General features: G+C 33.4%; 3 protein-coding genes across 3 annotated transcripts; 1 reads left to right on the plus strand and 2 right to left on the minus strand.

Moving 5' to 3' along the window:
* LOC126665677 (uncharacterized) lies at positions 1-4859 on the minus strand. The gene is made up of 7 exons (XM_050358547.2): positions 4436-4859; positions 4283-4324; positions 2962-3044; positions 2753-2855; positions 2409-2622; positions 805-899; positions 1-724 (listed from the first exon to the last, which is right to left on the minus strand). Exons 1-7 carry the CDS (start codon positions 4575-4577, stop codon positions 468-470), a joined length of 936 nt encoding a protein of 311 aa, XP_050214504.1. The 5' UTR covers positions 4578-4859; the 3' UTR covers positions 1-467.
* A 461-nt stretch (positions 4860-5320) lies between these two features.
* Positions 5321-11560, minus strand: LOC126656085 (leucine aminopeptidase 1-like). The gene is made up of 10 exons (XM_050350560.2): positions 11194-11560; positions 10217-10631; positions 9921-10115; positions 9508-9733; positions 9070-9196; positions 8685-8780; positions 7859-7936; positions 7461-7521; positions 6451-6638; positions 5321-5747 (listed from the first exon to the last, which is right to left on the minus strand). Exons 1-10 carry the CDS (start codon positions 11413-11415, stop codon positions 5619-5621), a joined length of 1737 nt encoding a protein of 578 aa, XP_050206517.1. The 5' UTR covers positions 11416-11560; the 3' UTR covers positions 5321-5618.
* A 2597-nt stretch (positions 11561-14157) lies between these two features.
* On the plus strand, positions 14158-17295 carry LOC126666258 (uncharacterized). The gene is made up of 5 exons (XM_050359263.2): positions 14158-14458; positions 14551-14611; positions 15393-15497; positions 16170-16524; positions 16875-17295. The coding sequence occupies exons 1-5, from the start codon at positions 14318-14320 to the stop codon at positions 16894-16896; spliced, it is 684 nt and encodes a 227-aa protein (XP_050215220.1). The 5' UTR covers positions 14158-14317; the 3' UTR covers positions 16897-17295.

The following is a 17295-nucleotide window of genomic DNA, read 5'->3' on the forward strand; positions in this document are numbered from 1 at the left end:
TTTGCGAGGGAAGGAATATGTTAAAACAGATAGGAATATATCTTGTAATAACAAGTTTCACATATCTTGTAAAAATCTATCAGAAACTAGGCATACAACACTGCACAAGTAAACACTTCGGAAAAGGTAAAAATAAAACAATTGATGCATCTCAGTATTTGGAAGAATCTTGAACAAACTTGTTTTCTTCGTGAAATGTACCATTAGAAAAACCTTAAGATGTAAGTTCTACAGTAAAACTTCACAGAAAGTTTCCATTCCCCAAGTTTAATTCTTGAAGAAAAGTAGGAGATTTAGATACAAGCAGAGACAAACTTCATCCATTTGAAGATCTTCTATAACCAAACCAATATTATGCTCCAAACATATGCCATGCTCACAACAATCGATGAATAATAATTAAGCTTTTTGAATGTTAAAGAAAGGTAAAGAAGAAAATAGCAAAGGAACTTCAAAACAATCATAATTTAGTGATCGTCTTGAGTAGGAGGTGGTTCAAGTAGTCTCACAGAACGAGGAAGCGTAAACTCAACAAATATTGGATAATGAGAGGAAGGATAGTACCCGTCAATATTGTCATTCACCACTTCACACAAGGAAGGGATGAGAGATCTACCTCTAAAAAGGACCCAATCCACATGCAGATCCTGAGTTTGGCGATCCCAACAGAGGCAGAGTGCTCTTAGTATCAACTTGAAAAACTCGAGAGCGCCTTGCTTGTTACCTGACAGCACCAGAGCATAGAGTGAGGATAGTTATATCATGTAAGACACCTACTACTATACAGGAATTCCAATGTGGTACCTTTAAAACCATGATACGTGCGAATGAGGGAGCTATTTTTTCTAGCTCGAGCATTGGACCACACATCTCTCATATCTCCCACCACACCATGTTCTCTGAAGGCAAAAGCCAGTAGCTGTCAGTTTGATCTCATAACTCAAAAAGTACAAAATTCAAAAGCATGTCCATCAATTTAATTGTGAAGTTCAAAAAGAATGAAGAATAAAGCAGATGTTTCTAGAAAATAAAAATGGAGCATTCGTACTTCACGTGATACAAAATAAATGAAAATAACTTTGTTTGTTTCTGAAGCATTGTTTTCAAATAGACTCTTTGCATGCCAGTCATCTCAATTTTGAGCATTTCTTTAAGAGAAGAATTATTTTTTGTTATTATGATATGAGTTGCAACCCAAGAAATATATTTTCAATGATAAGCACTAAGCCAACTCCAACAGCTTCCCTAAGCCAGACACAGGTTCATTTTTCCATGAATTAATTGTCCCTTCATCAAAAGACTAGTATAAACTGAATATAACCAGATTCCAAATCACATTCTGAAGAATTTCAAGCAAATATCTAATGCTTAAGTCATATCTTGTCAATGTAATCCAAACAAAGAGCAGAACATCCTTACTTCCCAGGTCTTAAATTTGGAATTCAAAGAAAGAACAGAACATCTTTACTTCTTGACAGCAATAAAACTCAATACCAAACACCAGACTTTTGGAAAGCAACTTCACATTTACTTTTTCTTCTTCTAGTTTATTTGATGTGTCCATAAAATTGGTTTGATGGTTATTTCCCAAAATTGAATGTACATAGTGACAATCAAAAACTGTTTCACATGTAAAATCTCCAAACTGCAAATTTACAAATGAAGCTGGTATGTGCTGCCCATACCCAGAAATACTATCCTACCATCTTAGAAATGTCAAAAAGGAGAGGCACGTTATTATTCATAAAAATGTAACTAAAAATCATGTAGAACAGCTATTCAAATTTGTTTTTATGTTAAAACAGGATTGTAGTTTCTGTTCAATATAAGATACTGTACAAAATATATCATCTTTTTCGTTTCTGTAACCTTAGGGAGAGTGACATGGGCTGGTCCGATTTAACATCATAAGTAGTTAATAAAACAATTTATTTTCAGCTATAATGAAGACTATGATGTAGCTGGTTGACTATACTCATCAGGGTGTGGCAGTTTAACAATGACTTAGTTAACTTAACATGACAACAGAGAGGATTGAAAAACAGAACCACCAGAAAACAGAAAATAAAAACCACTACAAACAGGAAAAGAAAATGGAGTCATCAACCATTATGTGTTTCTCTCCAAGTAAGACAGTGGAAAATCAGCAACATGTAAACATCATATTCGTTGATAACTAAGAATCGTATCTTCTCCATTCAGCTATTAATATTGCAAACTGTTATAATTATCAGAAATTGTGGCAAACCTCAAACATGTTTTCAGGGTCCTTAAAGATAGATAAGGTTCAATAAGCATGACAATAGAATAGACATAGCAATAGGCAGCATCCAAGATATGGGACCAAAGACTCCTTGATCAAGAAATAACAACAAATAAAGTCTTATTTTTCTATGTATAAAAGATACCTTGATCTCCCAAGAAGAAAACGTCCTGTAGTTGATTCCTTCTGTGTATTAAATCCGCCACAGTATACAACAGGCAAACTTGGAGGCAAGGATGCAATATGCTGCCAAGTGAGTAAAGCGCTTCGTCTACGGGAGCGAGGACTAAGTTCATCCATGTTTGTATTCACTATCTGAAAAGAAAAGCCCGGTGGCTCAACTCCTTTTAATTGGAATGTGTGGGCATCATGTCAAAGAAACAGTAAGGTAAGCTATAAATACGCACCCAAAAAAAGCTGAATAGGTACCAACTCATCATACAGATTATGTAAATTTTGGAAAATTAGTAATTAAAACTTAGAAGGATATCGACCATGTTGCTATACATGGAGCTGCAGCCCCCCAGGAAATGCTTCCAGGGACAGATGGTGAATCTGATAACCAAAATGTTCCACCTTCTACCAGCTCTACCTTCATCGAAAAAGAAAAAGACATAAGATAGGTTAAAATTGCCTCCATATTTTAGACTAAAGAAAATGTGAACATCTGTCAGACTGGGATATAACTGATACCATACCTTCTCCTTGTCATAGAAGATGGTGCAGTGCTCATCTGAAGTGTCTTCGGATCCTTTTCTTGATATTCCAAACTGATCATAACCTGAAGAATATGAAGAAGCGACACTAAGTTTCTAGGTTCATGAGATCAAGAAGTGCCTCCAACATTTCATTAAAACATACTACAATAGCACAGGTGCATGAATCATCTTATGGATGAAATTTCAAAATACAAATTCTAAATAAAAAAATGGTAATCAAACCAAGGACTAAAGGTCATCAAAGTCCAATATTTGGCGTTACTGAAATAAAATACTATTGACAGAGTACCATTTTTTTTTGGGTTGAATGAGCCATAGAACAAAAGATTGCTTTCCCATTCCATCCAGTAGAATTCAGACATAGTACCCCTATCTTCAGGGCTGTTCCATGGCAGAAAAAGTGCCAGATCATCACTATATAGAACACCTATCTTGATGATGCATATATGCCTTTTGCTTGATACTTATTATGATAGGAATGGAAATTTCATTCACAATCATATGTTATACATAGAAACTCCCTACTTTATTCTATTTAGGGAAACATGAATCAAAACCGTAAGATTTGTATATGCCTTTTGAGCTTAGATTGTCTCACATTTAACCTGCTGCAGAGACACAGAGTAACAAAAACCAATTTGTCCCGGTCAATGTCATAAAACCTATTTTTTTGCAAGATCAATCTCAAGCTGCGAATAATGTCCATCTCCTATTAAAATCAAAAGCAAAACCCTATCTACAACAAAAACAAGATAGATGTTCAAACTCAAAAATACAATTGCATTCGGATTTGCCATTATTAACTTGATGGAAGTTTAGCCTTATTTATAAAGCAAATGACAGAGTAATAAACTTAATAGTTCAAGAGGTCTAGCTATGTGATTTTTAACATATATGCACGACAGTCCAACGTGGCCTCAAGGACAACATTTGGTCTCAAATAAGGACTCCGATAAGTTAACTAGCATGGTCCTCAAAGAGTAAGGAAAATGCAGTCTCGGTCTTCAGTGGGTTTTCATGAAATGCTGTCCTTCAAGCTAAAACTTATACTTGCATCAACCAATGTCCCCAAGGTCAAATCAACAGTTGAAGATAAGTGCACTGAACTATAGAGCATTTGCCTATGGACAAAAAGGAAAAAAGACTTTCCTAGTATGCAATCATTTTCTTAGGAGCTACAAACTTAAATGAGATCGCGATTGCATGAAATAAAAAAAACATTTATTAACTCAGATTGTCTATATAAGCAATAGTTATAAAGTTGTTGATTGTGAGTTAAAAAGATAAAACGATGAATTACCTGGCAAGCACTGCTGAATATAATCCAACTGGGATTTCACACCTAAATACATCAACAGAAACCAAAATCCAAATGATCAACAAATGAAGTAGATACTCAGATGAATTCAGCACATTATTAAAAAACAAGAAGCCAGATCAACAGAAATAGTACCTTGTTGAGTACAAAGAATGACGGGAGAGTAACTGGTAATAACACTGATACACAAATCCCGTCTGTTTTGCCAAGAATTAGGGCTATCTGGAGGCTGATCTTCATAAAGATTAAAAGTCATAACAGTCAAAGAAACACTCATTTTCGTAATCAATCAAGAACTGCAACCACTACATGACTTACTACTGTTAATCAAAATAAGTAGAAAACAAGAACAGAAAGGCAATGGTAATAGTCGTAAGCTTTGGTAGAAGTAAGTTTAATTTGATTTAGGTTTGTAACTGTGCAAATCCCAAATCCAACCCAGCATTGAGCATGCTCTTCTTTTTTCTTTTTCAAGTGAAGAACGTCTGAAAGTTTTGGGGTTTCTCTTTGCACGTGCTAAGTCCAACCAAGTGCTTTGGTCGTCTTTCTTTTACAACGTGCGGTCCAATCGAGTTCTTTTTCTTTTCTCAACAATTCACTTTAGCACAATTCACTTTAGCAACAAATGTGAGCATCTCTAGTACAATAAGATTTTATTTTACTAATTTTGATAATTATTTTTTAAATTAATATCAAGTTGATATTTTTTAACTGAATATAAAATTATTATTTTTCAATTAAGCGATTGTGAAGTATATTTAGTTAGTTTATCCACGAATGTAGATACTTTAAAATATATTTTATACTTTTTATAAATTTTTCTATACAAATTCAATAAATTAATAATTCTAATAATTAATAAATTTTTAATCCACTATATATATTAATTATTAGAGGATCGACTGTATAATAAATTTACTACTTTAGAAAAATTTAAACAGATTTTAGAAAAAACCGATCAATTTTTACAACATTAATCCTTTTCTTTATGCATGCAAACCAAATGGGTTGGAAAGTAAATTAGAGGCTAAAAAACTAGGAAAGGTTTTTCAAAAATAAACATGTTCAAATATATTATTCCTCTCCATTTCCTTCAGAATATATTTTTTATTCTTCACACTCATCCCTCATAACCAAACACCCCACAAGCTCTTCTCATTGCCATCCACTTTGGAGGAATTTCTTGCATAGTCCGAAATTTCATACAACTCAGCTCACAAAAACTTTACTACTCTTACAATATTGAATGCACTCATGTGAGTAACAGATTTATGATCATCCGGTCCAGACAAGAATTCCCCGTACGCGATCTCTGTGTCTAAGAAGAATTGTGCAACACCCATTCCACAAGAGTTGCAACGCCGAATCCTGTTGCGGTTCGCTTCTTGTCGTTCCACACGGGGCCAGCCATGTCTATGTGCATCCATTGAACCTTCTCACTGACAAACTGCAAAATTACAGATGCAATTTCTTGATTAAAACATTTACGATTTTAAAGAAAATTGAAGATTAATCTAAAATAATAAAACTTTTCATTCGGATTTATCATCTTTCACACAAGCTAAACCTCAACACAGGCATTCAGCTCCTTGCCAAACAATCATGCATTAATATTTGGTAGGTGTGAATCACACAGGTGATTCTGGCAGATGTACCGATTGCATAAAGAACAAAGAATCTCGACATTCTGGTATAGTCCAGAGATATACCAGAACCAATCCAGGTTCTCTTTGTTTTCAGTTTAGTGTTTGGTTCAGTTTTATAACAAAAGTGAGCTGATACTTCTAAAAGCAAAACATATCAAGAAACCGATTCTTTCTTATAATTTCAAACCACACCAAACTGGATTTATCAGTTTGACTCTATCATTCAGTTTGGTTAGGTTTTGCACATCCCTCATCCTTAGTGACATGTGCTTTATTTACAATGAACTTCAAAACTGCTGCTCATATCCAATCCTTTTACATGGCGAAGTCATGGTTGGAAAATCCACAAATTGGAAATATCTAAATTGCAGACAAGTTTAAGGCTCGAACTCATGCGCACCAGAAACTAGGACACAAGTCTATTAAAAAGCCTATTAAAAGGCTGTACGCAAAAGGTGGTAGAAGTGCAGAAATTTGATTTATGTAGTAAGACTGTAAGAGTACCTGTTTCAAAAATAGAGCTGCAGTAATAGAACCACCTTGACGACCACCAGTATTGACCATGTCAGCCACTCCCGATTTCATGGAATCCCAGTAACTTTCCTCTAATGGCATCCTCCAAAATTTCTCTCCACTGGCCTCTGCTGCTTTGGAAACCTCATTGGCCAGTTCATCATTAGGTGTGTAAATACCTACAAATGAAATAGATTCATTCAGAATTAATAATGAGCAATCAAATAATCAATCTCCAAAGAGTTCCACTCATTTATACATCTGTGAATGTTTATAATATGCCAGCTCATAAGTTACAACGCCGTAAGATGTTTGTTGTACATGTTTTGACTTTGTACGGTATAAACCGTAGAGCCTATCAACACTAACTCATATACTCCATACAATACTTCATTTTTGACCCTAAATATCAACCTTGTATGGCCTAATGGCGCCAAAAAGCCAAACCTTTTCGATTTTTTTGGAAATATATTCAAACCTTGCAAAAGTTGTAAATCTTATTCAAATTTGACAAATTCGTTGTAAATCTATCCATTTTTCTAAAATTGATTTAATTATGTCTACAATAGCCATTGAATATGTCAATTTTTCAAAAAATTGGTTAAAAAATAATTGTCAATGTCACATGGTTCGAATAAGTCAATTTTGCAAAATATCAAATTGATTTTGAAAAATTAGATAGATTTCTAATGAATTGGCCAAATTGGGATATATTTACAATTTTTGAAAGGTTTTGATAGATTTCCAAAAAGTTAAAAAAGGTTTGGCTTTTTAATACCATTAGGCTTATATAAATACATTACAATTACAATATGTATTCAAGTAGTAGCCCGCCCTCCTCTCCATTTAGTCCATTCACTTCCACTATCCGGCATTTTTGGCACCTCAGCCCCCCAAGATTATCCGTCCAATAGAGTGAATAAAGAAACAACTAATTCTCAAAGCTTGATTTTCATCACAGTTAAACATTCCAACATGATCATAATAACATATTTACGTACCAGCAATTGAAGGCCCAAGAGCAACTATACAGGCACCGGTCAATGTTGCCAGGTCAACTATCTGCAAAAGATGTAGCGAGCTTACAAATTAAGAATTTAAACCAAACAATCAATCTACAATCAGAAAGCAGCATCCTACATCCTTGTCATGTAAAGTTGAATGCATTATTATGTTGCAGAAAACAACAGTTTTTCCGCATTATTGATTAAAGAGGTAGAGCTTTTGACAGCTTTAAGAAGCAGCCATGAATTTAATAAAAATCGGCAGCTTATGTCCAGTACATGGCGATTCCAAGACACAGGTATGATTCTTTTTTATCTGGTTATAACAATAACTACAAACAGCATATAGAAACCTGTAATTGTTCAGGCAACTAATGTGGAAACACCATATTTACCTTATCTACACCCTGGTTACAAGCATAAACTAGAGCATCTGCAAGAGTAAGTCTGCCTTCTGCATCAGTATTGTTGACCTGCAAAAGCAATATCAAAGAATAACATAATTTTGCAGCACTGTCATTGCTGAATAAATGAGGACTTCATCCAATTCTTCATATACATGAAAAATACAAATTAGCATTACTTCACTTAAGAGCAACTGGTAAAGTCATATGATTTTTGAAGCCAAGCATACAAAATATCTTTGTACTAATAAGATGTCGCTTAGTCATATGGTCAAATGGTGCATTGGCTATACCAAGAAAAAGGCATCGGAACAACCCTATAACAATTCCAAACTGGATGATTCGTTCCATCATTGTACTCAGCAGATGAACTCGATCAATGACTAATAACAAGAAAAGAGTTCTGACATTTTACGAGGCTTGTTAAGAAAATGGCATGACAGCTGCATTAGGTGTTGCAATAGAATAATTATGCAGTACCCAACTTATAAAATTAACACACCTAGTTGAACCTAATCTTCAAAACCATGTTAATTGCTAGATCCAGTTAACCATTAGTAAGATACGCTACAATTGAATGAGATTCAGATTTAGTCATCTAAATGAGTCTAATCTTCAAAATCTGATTTATTGCAAGCTCCAATTCACAATGAATGAGTATGAAGGGTTAGCGTATATTGCTAGAGTGCTTGATGTTATATGCAATGAACAAACTCCCAATTCAATGTTTATTTCGCACAAAAAATATCAGTTAAAAATGAAACATCCCACAAGTTGATTTGATGAGCTCGTTTTGAACAGAATAAAGAAGATATACCTCAATAGTCTTTCCATTTGAGGCTGTGACTATGTCACCAGGCCTCATTCCTGTTCCACTGATCATATTCTCACAAGCTGCAACAATGAAATGAACCTGGGAAAAAATGAGATTTTCAGAAATTATTAGGAGCACATTCCTGTTTGTGAGAAAAAGAAAAATTGACAGAGTCCTCTCCCACCCTTTTCATCTCATTGTATTCTCATTCCTGCCCTAAAATTAGGCCTCTTTTTTCAACTCTAAATCTTGACTGCCATAAGATCTAATTCAGTCCAAAATTTAGGAGAATCAAGGATGTGGGAAGGAAACACACTGCGATATATTACCAGGAAAAAGATTCATAAACAGTGATTAACAAGAGGAAGAGAGGGCATAAGTAGCTTACCTCAACTCCCGGAGGTTTAATTTGACCTATAGCTTTTGCTGCTCCTAAAACAGCTGCCGAGCCTCCCATATCGAATTTCATGAGCTCAATTAAACAACCTGCTCCTGTCTTGATGTTGTAGCCACCACTAGAAACATAAAGGAGAAACAATCAAGAATAGTTGCAAAAGTAAAAAGAACTGAAAGCATGAAATGAATAAGCATGCTTACATAACATTCAAAGAGCCATATGGAAGGCAATAGATTAAGGAAAACAATATATCAAAACACAAAAATTACACAGCTATAACCCCACCTCATTCATGTCAAGAATCAATTTAAACCATTAATGCTAACCTATAGGTTAAAGTATCAGATACTGAGCCATGAATGCTACAAGCAGCTCGTCATTCAATTATTCCAATATGACATATCACATGTTTGATGTATGTAATATTACCTGTCAAAAGTCAATCCTTTGCCAACTAAGGCCAACTTGGCTTTAACGGTTCCATTGAGAGGCTTATAATGCAAATGAATGAAATGAGGGGGATTTGCAGAGGCTGCTGCAACTGCCAAGTAGGATCCCATTTTCAACTCTTTGCATTGCTCTGCAGTTAAAATATTGGCAGAAAGAACATCGCTATACGAGGAAGCAATGTTTGAAGCTTCTTCTGCCATCGCAGCTGATAAATGGAGACGTGCAAAGTGTTAAAAACGAAGAATAGGTATCCAAAAAAACTTATGAGCCAACCTCTGTGTATAACATGCATACACAAAATACAATGTTTGCTTCCCAAATATTTTGATATTTATTTAACATCAAAAGCACACTTAAGCAATAAAAAGAAAAATGACTGAGCTAATACAGACCTGGGGTAAGCACATTGGCTGGTGAATTCACCAGCTCTTTTCCAAGAATTATAGCAGAGGAGACGCTTTCAGCGTATTTGAGCTTCTTTTCTAGTTCAGGTCCAGTTCCAAGACCAAGAATATCTACAGAATTGAGCACCGGTTTCTTTGATTCTGACTTATACCTAGTATCTTCATATGTCCCCAGCACAGCACCTACAAAATTTAAAACATTTAAATAAGTTAACTCTGACTGCTCACAATACCATTCAGCAGCACATAGAAATTATAAAGCTATCAAACCCTTAAATAGGTACCAGATGCTATCGCTGAGGCAGTATTAAGCTTAGACCCATTTGAGATACTTTCTGGTGAGGCGAGCACTATAGCCACACTATTGGCTTGAGCAGCCTTTGCAGTAGCAGCAATGGTCTCACCAAAATTGCGAAAAGCCAAGGGAGTTGAAGCTGATTGTCCAAGCCCAACCAAACCAACTCTTTTAGAACCAAGGCCTGGAAGTCTAAGAACCATCGATTGACCGGCTTTTCCTGTGAAATCCTCCTCAGAAGAGGCTTCACTTAAAAGACCACCCAAATGGGTATCTAGCTTCTTCAAAAGCGAGTTCTCGAACTTTGTGCTCTCGTCCTTGGCCATATCTTTCTCAGTAACACCTACTGCAAGTATATCTCCTTTCCATTCTACTACATCAATGTCTTTCGCAGCAAAAGATATCTACAAGAAAATTGTCACAAACACATAATACACGTTTAGCATTCCAGAATGAAAAACCATAAATACAGAAGCAAAATTCAAATATTTACAGATTTTACTCGCAATATTCCATTAGCAGACAAAATGAACATAAAACGAAGAAATAATACAGATATGACATATAATCCTAGAAAATAAATCAAGTTTGAGATAAACCCTTTACCAATCAAAAATGAAATTTAACTAACAAAAACAACATAAGAAAAAGGAGATCATCAAAGCTAGCAGATTGATTAAGGACAGGACAGATTGAAAAATGTTAATCTCTCAAGGCAGAAAAACCATCCATTACTAGAAACAATGCACAACTACATAATCAAATCTAGGATTAACTTAAAAAGATGTACCATTCAAAAACAGTCAAAACAACTCAACACATTAAACTAACAGAAAAAAATGGATCAAAGATAAGCATATGCAAATCACACAAGGCAGCATAATCATCAATTCAAATCTGCAATTGGCTGATCAAATCTTCAACAAAAATAAGAAAATCAAAACAACCAAACTCCAAAGAAACAACCTTTGGGGCATCAAGATCAGCAGGTTGAGTAAGGCCAAGATTGGCCCGAGTTAAGGTGTGAGCCATGGACTTCCTGTCTGCTGCCCGACTACGATAACGCAAAGGAGGAGTAACTACAAAAGAGAATCTAAGAAGGGTGTTAGTGTTGGGAGACTTTAACTTTGTCAAAAACAATGAAGAGATTGAAACTGAAGTGGCTAAGGAGACTACTCTTGCGGCCATTTTTGGGTGTGGGGGTCTCTATCTATTTATAATAAACCCATCAAAAATATAAAATTCTTTTTGTGGGTTAAGATAGTAAAATTGATTGATGATTAGCATTGACATCATCTCTAGCTTTAACCCATAGGAGTGTGTGTATGAGTTTATCGGATAATGCCTGCTCGGGTAATTATCTCCTTTTTTTTGTGGATTTTTGTCATACTAATTATTTCTTATAATTTATACGAGTGTTTACCTCATACAACTGTTATGTCGCCGTTGTGTTACTTTTACCGATAAATTAATAAGCATTTACGATAAAAAAAACCTTTTAATTATTGTCTATTTTTTTATTATTTAATTGTTCATATGACTAACGTACTATTATTTTATTACATGAATAATATGGCACAACGATAACGTTATATAGTTTTCCAATTAGTACTTATATATTACAAAATAGTGTATTAAATTTGGAAGGGTACTAAAATATGCGAAAGTTTTAAAATAAATACTGAACTTTTTTTGGTTACAAAATGAATAATAAACTTAGTGAAATATTACAAAATGGATACTTTAAGCCATTTTTTCCTGACGTGGCTTCTTCCTTCATCCAATCAATGGGGAACATGTGGCTTAAAAATACTCATTTTGTAATGTTTTGTTAAGTTTAGTATCCATTTTACAAAAAAAAAAATCAGTATCCATTTTGAAATTTTCATATAATTCAGTAATCTCACAAGTTTAATACCCTACATAATAATTATTTTTATTGAGGACAATGCTTAATGTTTAATAAGCCTTACAATTTTTTTTTTCTTTGAACAATCTAATATTTTAAAAAAACAAACTTTGATGTTTTATAATAATATAGGTTAATTCACATCAATTCACCCCCTTCAACTTGGCACAAAAAATCTAATAGGCCCAAGGTCTTGAAAATGGATCAAAAAAATTCAATAGTTGTGAAAATCGATCAAATACACCCCCTTGACGCAGAAAAAGAGTGAGATAACAAATTTGACCTAATTATTAAGTGCTAATTTGAAGAATTGAATAAAAATTAGGCATCGTTTTAAACTTTTTCATTTTATAATGGAGAGTGTGTTTCACTTGCTGGGGGATAGAGCGGAGGGGGGCCGGGGGGGTGGTTTGGTATAGTTGTGTGTTGAATTGATCCGGTTTTATAATCTTGAACTTATTTAATCTTTTGTGTCAAGTTGAGGGAGTGAATTAATTCTTTATTCGTGAATTTACTTTCATTAAGTTTGCATATTCATTATTTAAGAATTTAATAATCATTTTATATATATATATATATATATATATATATATATATATATATATATAATTATATCATAATTAAGTTAAAAAAATACAGTTCATCAATTGTATTTTCATTCACTACATTTAATGTTTGTCAACTTGATTAAATAATTTTATTAGAAAAATTAATAATTAAGCAAATTATTATGAGATTCTTCATATTTAATATAATTCACATTTTAATCCCTCCTATTTGAAAATTAAACCATATGTTCCCTCACTTTTGTTTTAGTTGACAGTTTAGTCCCTCCGTCTGTTTTTGGTGTGAGCCAACAAAGTCAAAGGACTTGGGGGTAAATTAATTTTAAATATGAGGGAGAAAATTGTTCATAATAACAAAAGTGAAAGATGAAATTGTTGAGAAATACAAAAGTGGAGGAGTATATATTATTGTTGACTTCGTTGACTAACACCCAAAATGAACGGAAGAATTAAGTTATTGCCAGATATAAAAATAGGGGCTATATTATTTAATTAGAAAAGATTAAAATATAAATTACGAGAAATATGAGATGTGTCATAGCAATTTACTCTTAATTATTTATTACTGGCTGCTTCTTATTGTTTGAAGGTCATGCGAGTTAAGAGGTTGCCTACACCAACTTATTATTGTTTGAAAACTATTTACTTTCATGCACTAAACCAATGTTATTGATTATTTAATTAAAAATTATTATTCATATTTTTCATAAGATTAATACATTTTTAATTAATATATTAGAAAACTTAAGATCCAGTAACCAATTCAATTGAACTATAAATTATTAACTGGCTAAATATATCCTAAAGTGTTTATACTAATAACTTTTATTTTAGTGATCTTTGATAAATAGTTTACATTTAAATAGTCTTTTAATTGTTTATTTTATATAATTATGATATATTTTGTCATGAAACGTTGTGGTTTCATATCAATCAAAACGATGACGGTTTTTGTAATTTCATCAAGATAAAGGATAAACAATTCTTCTCTTTCAAATTTAAACCCAGTTATAATAACTAATACTTTTTAGGAGTATTGGTAAAATAAATTCTAACGTTTTATTTGTTTTGCGATTTAAGCCTAATATTTAAAAAATTATGAAACAAATATCAATCTTTTCAGTTTTTACAGTTTTTCGGCCATTATTTGTATAAATTAATAATTCTAATAATTTCAGGGAACAAACTTTAAAGTTACATCTTATGTAATATTCAATAAATTAATAATTCTAATAATGAATAAATTTTTAATCCACCATGTATATTAATTTTTAGAGGGTCGACTGTATGTAAAAATTTATATTTTTTTAAAAGGGTAGAAATTTATGTAAATAAAAAATTTAAAAAAGGAAATTAAGAGAATTTAAAATATAATTTCCTCAAGAATAGAGAACCAAATTTAAACTAGTAGGGACTAATTTGAGACTAAAGTATAGTTTATGAACTCAAGTAGCTAGGTGCTAAACATTACGAGGCTATCAATAAATGCTTTCCGACTTGCAGTAGATATCCAGAAAAACACAATCCAACTCCAAATTCCATTGTAGAGAGACAATTATTGTCTTCCAAGCTTAAACCCTGATATACAGCACCCACTTCGAAATTAGAAAAAAAAATGGTAGCAACGAATCTGAAATCAGAGACTATGAAGCTGATGGACAAAAGAACCGCCGTCGAAGCTGAAATGAACGCCATCATCGAACAGCTTTGTCTACCCGGCGGTCCCGGTCTTTCCGGCAATCTCGTCGATTCCGAGGTCTTATTTTTCAAGATCCTTCTATTGATGCTCTGTTCAGTTTTAAATTATTTAATTTTATAATCTGAATATATTTTTGGTACATTATTTAGGGATTTCCTCGTCCAGATATTGACATTCCTGCTGTAAGGGCACAACGCAATCGTCTTATTGGTACTCTATCTTATGTATATTTTTTGTTTTCTTGGAGTAGTATTTATTTCAATTGCTTATGGTGCATTTTTTTAAAAAAAAATTGGGTTTGAAAATTTAGGGTTATAATATTATACTGCTGACTTTGTTTATGGTTTATCTGGAAAATGTGAAATTGTGCAGATATAGATTGTTAGAATGTTTTAGGTCTGCTTGGTTCAAATGAATTCCACATTTTTTATGGAATTCAATTGAATTTCTACAAAATATGTGTTTGGTGTGCTAATGGAATTCCGGTTTATTACTATTTTTAAAATATTTAAAACATAAATCATATAATAAATAATAAGAATTCCATATTTAAAATTCGTGATACCAAGCACAAGAATTCATTTTCAAATGAACTTCAAATTGAATTCATTTAAAAATGAAATGAATTCCACACTAGAATTGAACCCAAACAATAATTTTACTTTGACCGCAAGACTTTGGTTGATTTGGCTGCAGTTTTGACGAGTATAGTGAATCTGTTAAAAGAGATTGTGAAACTATAAAACTAAATGTAGAAGAAAAGTTGGGTGTTGTATCCTTATAGGTCATTTTAGAGATGCAATTTGAGTAGTACTAGCGGACTAGCTAGCTATAATGCAATGAAAGAGCAAATTTCATGTTACTAACTTTAATTTTATGTTTAGTTTTATTTATAATGCTCTGTTCGCGGATAATGCTAGTTTGTTTGAACTGTAAAATTGTCTGTGGTTGGACCTTTTTTAATTGTTTTATTTATTATCTTGAATTGCAGTGTTAAAAAGCGATCACAAGGAGTTAACTGGTAAAATAGATGGGAATATACAGGTTCTGCATTCAGCTAGGCTTGCTTCTAAATCACCATCTCTGAAAGATGCAGGTACATGCTTAAGCTATAAAAAGGTTACAATGGCAGAACTTTTAAATTATTTTTCGTCTGCTGATGCACCTTCCAGGAGATGTGATTTTGGAGCTGGTATTATCTATAGATGTGAATTGTCACTATGGAGTTCTTGTACCAGTGCAATAGAAATATTCGCCTACTCATACATCTGATGTACTGATCACAATCATAGCCTGTTTACATGTAAATGAAACTTGATAGATGCAGTTCAAAATAAAACTTGATAGAAAGAATGTGCATAATCCATATTGTTTTTTGAATGATAGAAAATGTTGATTTTAGAAATTTGTTATAGCAATCAAACATTCCTTTTTGGTGTCATAATGTCTTAAATGAATTTTCGGGTTGTAAGTTTTGTTTGTTGCCTAGTATAATTCTCTGATTAATGAATGTTTTCTGTAGATACATTCTTTTTGTTACAAGAAATCTTTTACAGGAGAACTATATCAAAATTTTCATCTTGTTTTTGTGAAATAATAAAATTGCTTTTTAAAATATTTATTTGACAACACAATGTATGAAATCAGTTGACCAAACATTTTGTTTATTTGCTAATTATATTCTTATGTGACATCTGAACAACAAAAAAAACATATTTTGTTGGAATTGTAAAATCAATTACATTAATATTTTATTCTTATTTGCAAGGTAATGATAGCACATCAGATAATCAAAACACATCAATCACTGCAGCTGCACACAATGTGGTTCTAAGAGACTCTTCCAGTTCCACGGATGCGGATGCCTTTGTCACCATACCTTTTGCGGTGGTTGATGAAATAGCTGATGCATCCCCAGCTGCGGAGGATGGTTTACAACTTGGAGATCAGATTATGAAATTTGGCAGTGTGGAATATCAGGTTGGGAATAATCTTCTGCAAAAGCTTGCTCTTGAGCCTCAGAAAAATCCGGGTCATGCGATACCTGTGGTAGTTTTGAGAGAAGGTGCTCCAATCAACTTAACAGTAACTCCTAGGACATGGCAAGGCAGGGGTCTCCTAGGGTATGTTGGTCTCTTCATTTTTCTGTTCCTTGTTCTTCTTTGTTCATCGGCCCATAAACTATTTTATGATTATTGTCTTCTCTTTTTAAGAGTTACTCCTCAAATTGCTGTCCCATAACCAAAAGTGCTCCAGCAAAGTATATATTTTGATGGATCTCTTGATAGAATTATGGTTGTTTCTTCTCTTTTTGAAAATAGTTTTTTGGCGCTTATAGTTACTCACCACTGCAAATAGGTTCTTTTGACTAGTTACTGATGGCAAAGAAGGTTCTCGCCCTTCTGTGGAATTTTAGAATTGGATTGTCATATATCATCTATACTAACTATAGTTCTCTGTGGGACACTTGCAGTTGCAATTTCCGGATTTTGTAACCGGTTGCGTGGAATTAACTCGATAAGATGGTTTCTAAAGGTTGTGTCGTTGTGATGGCTGCTTTGATAAGGCTTGTTGACTGCAGAAACTGTGCATCTTTTTCTTTCTTCTTCCTTATTTTATGGCACTCAAAGCCAAATGTGGTGGAGCAAGATAATGGTACCAAACTAGGTTCCTTGTAAATTTTTGCAGGGACACGTTTTTGGATCGCTTGAGCTTCTATCAAAAATTTCCAAAACACGGTCCTCTCGATCCGATTAATCTCCTCTGGTGTTTTTTCTTCCCTGTGCTTAACATTTGTAGAAATGTAGATTGATCACGGCCAAATTTATGCTTGGTTGCACTCGGCATGAACCATTTCTTAAACCTGACCCAGATTAATCCATCCATTTACATAA

This window comes from Mercurialis annua, linkage group LG1-X, assembly GCF_937616625.2.
Source record: "Mercurialis annua linkage group LG1-X, ddMerAnnu1.2, whole genome shotgun sequence".
NCBI lineage: Eukaryota > Viridiplantae > Streptophyta > Magnoliopsida > Malpighiales > Euphorbiaceae > Mercurialis > Mercurialis annua.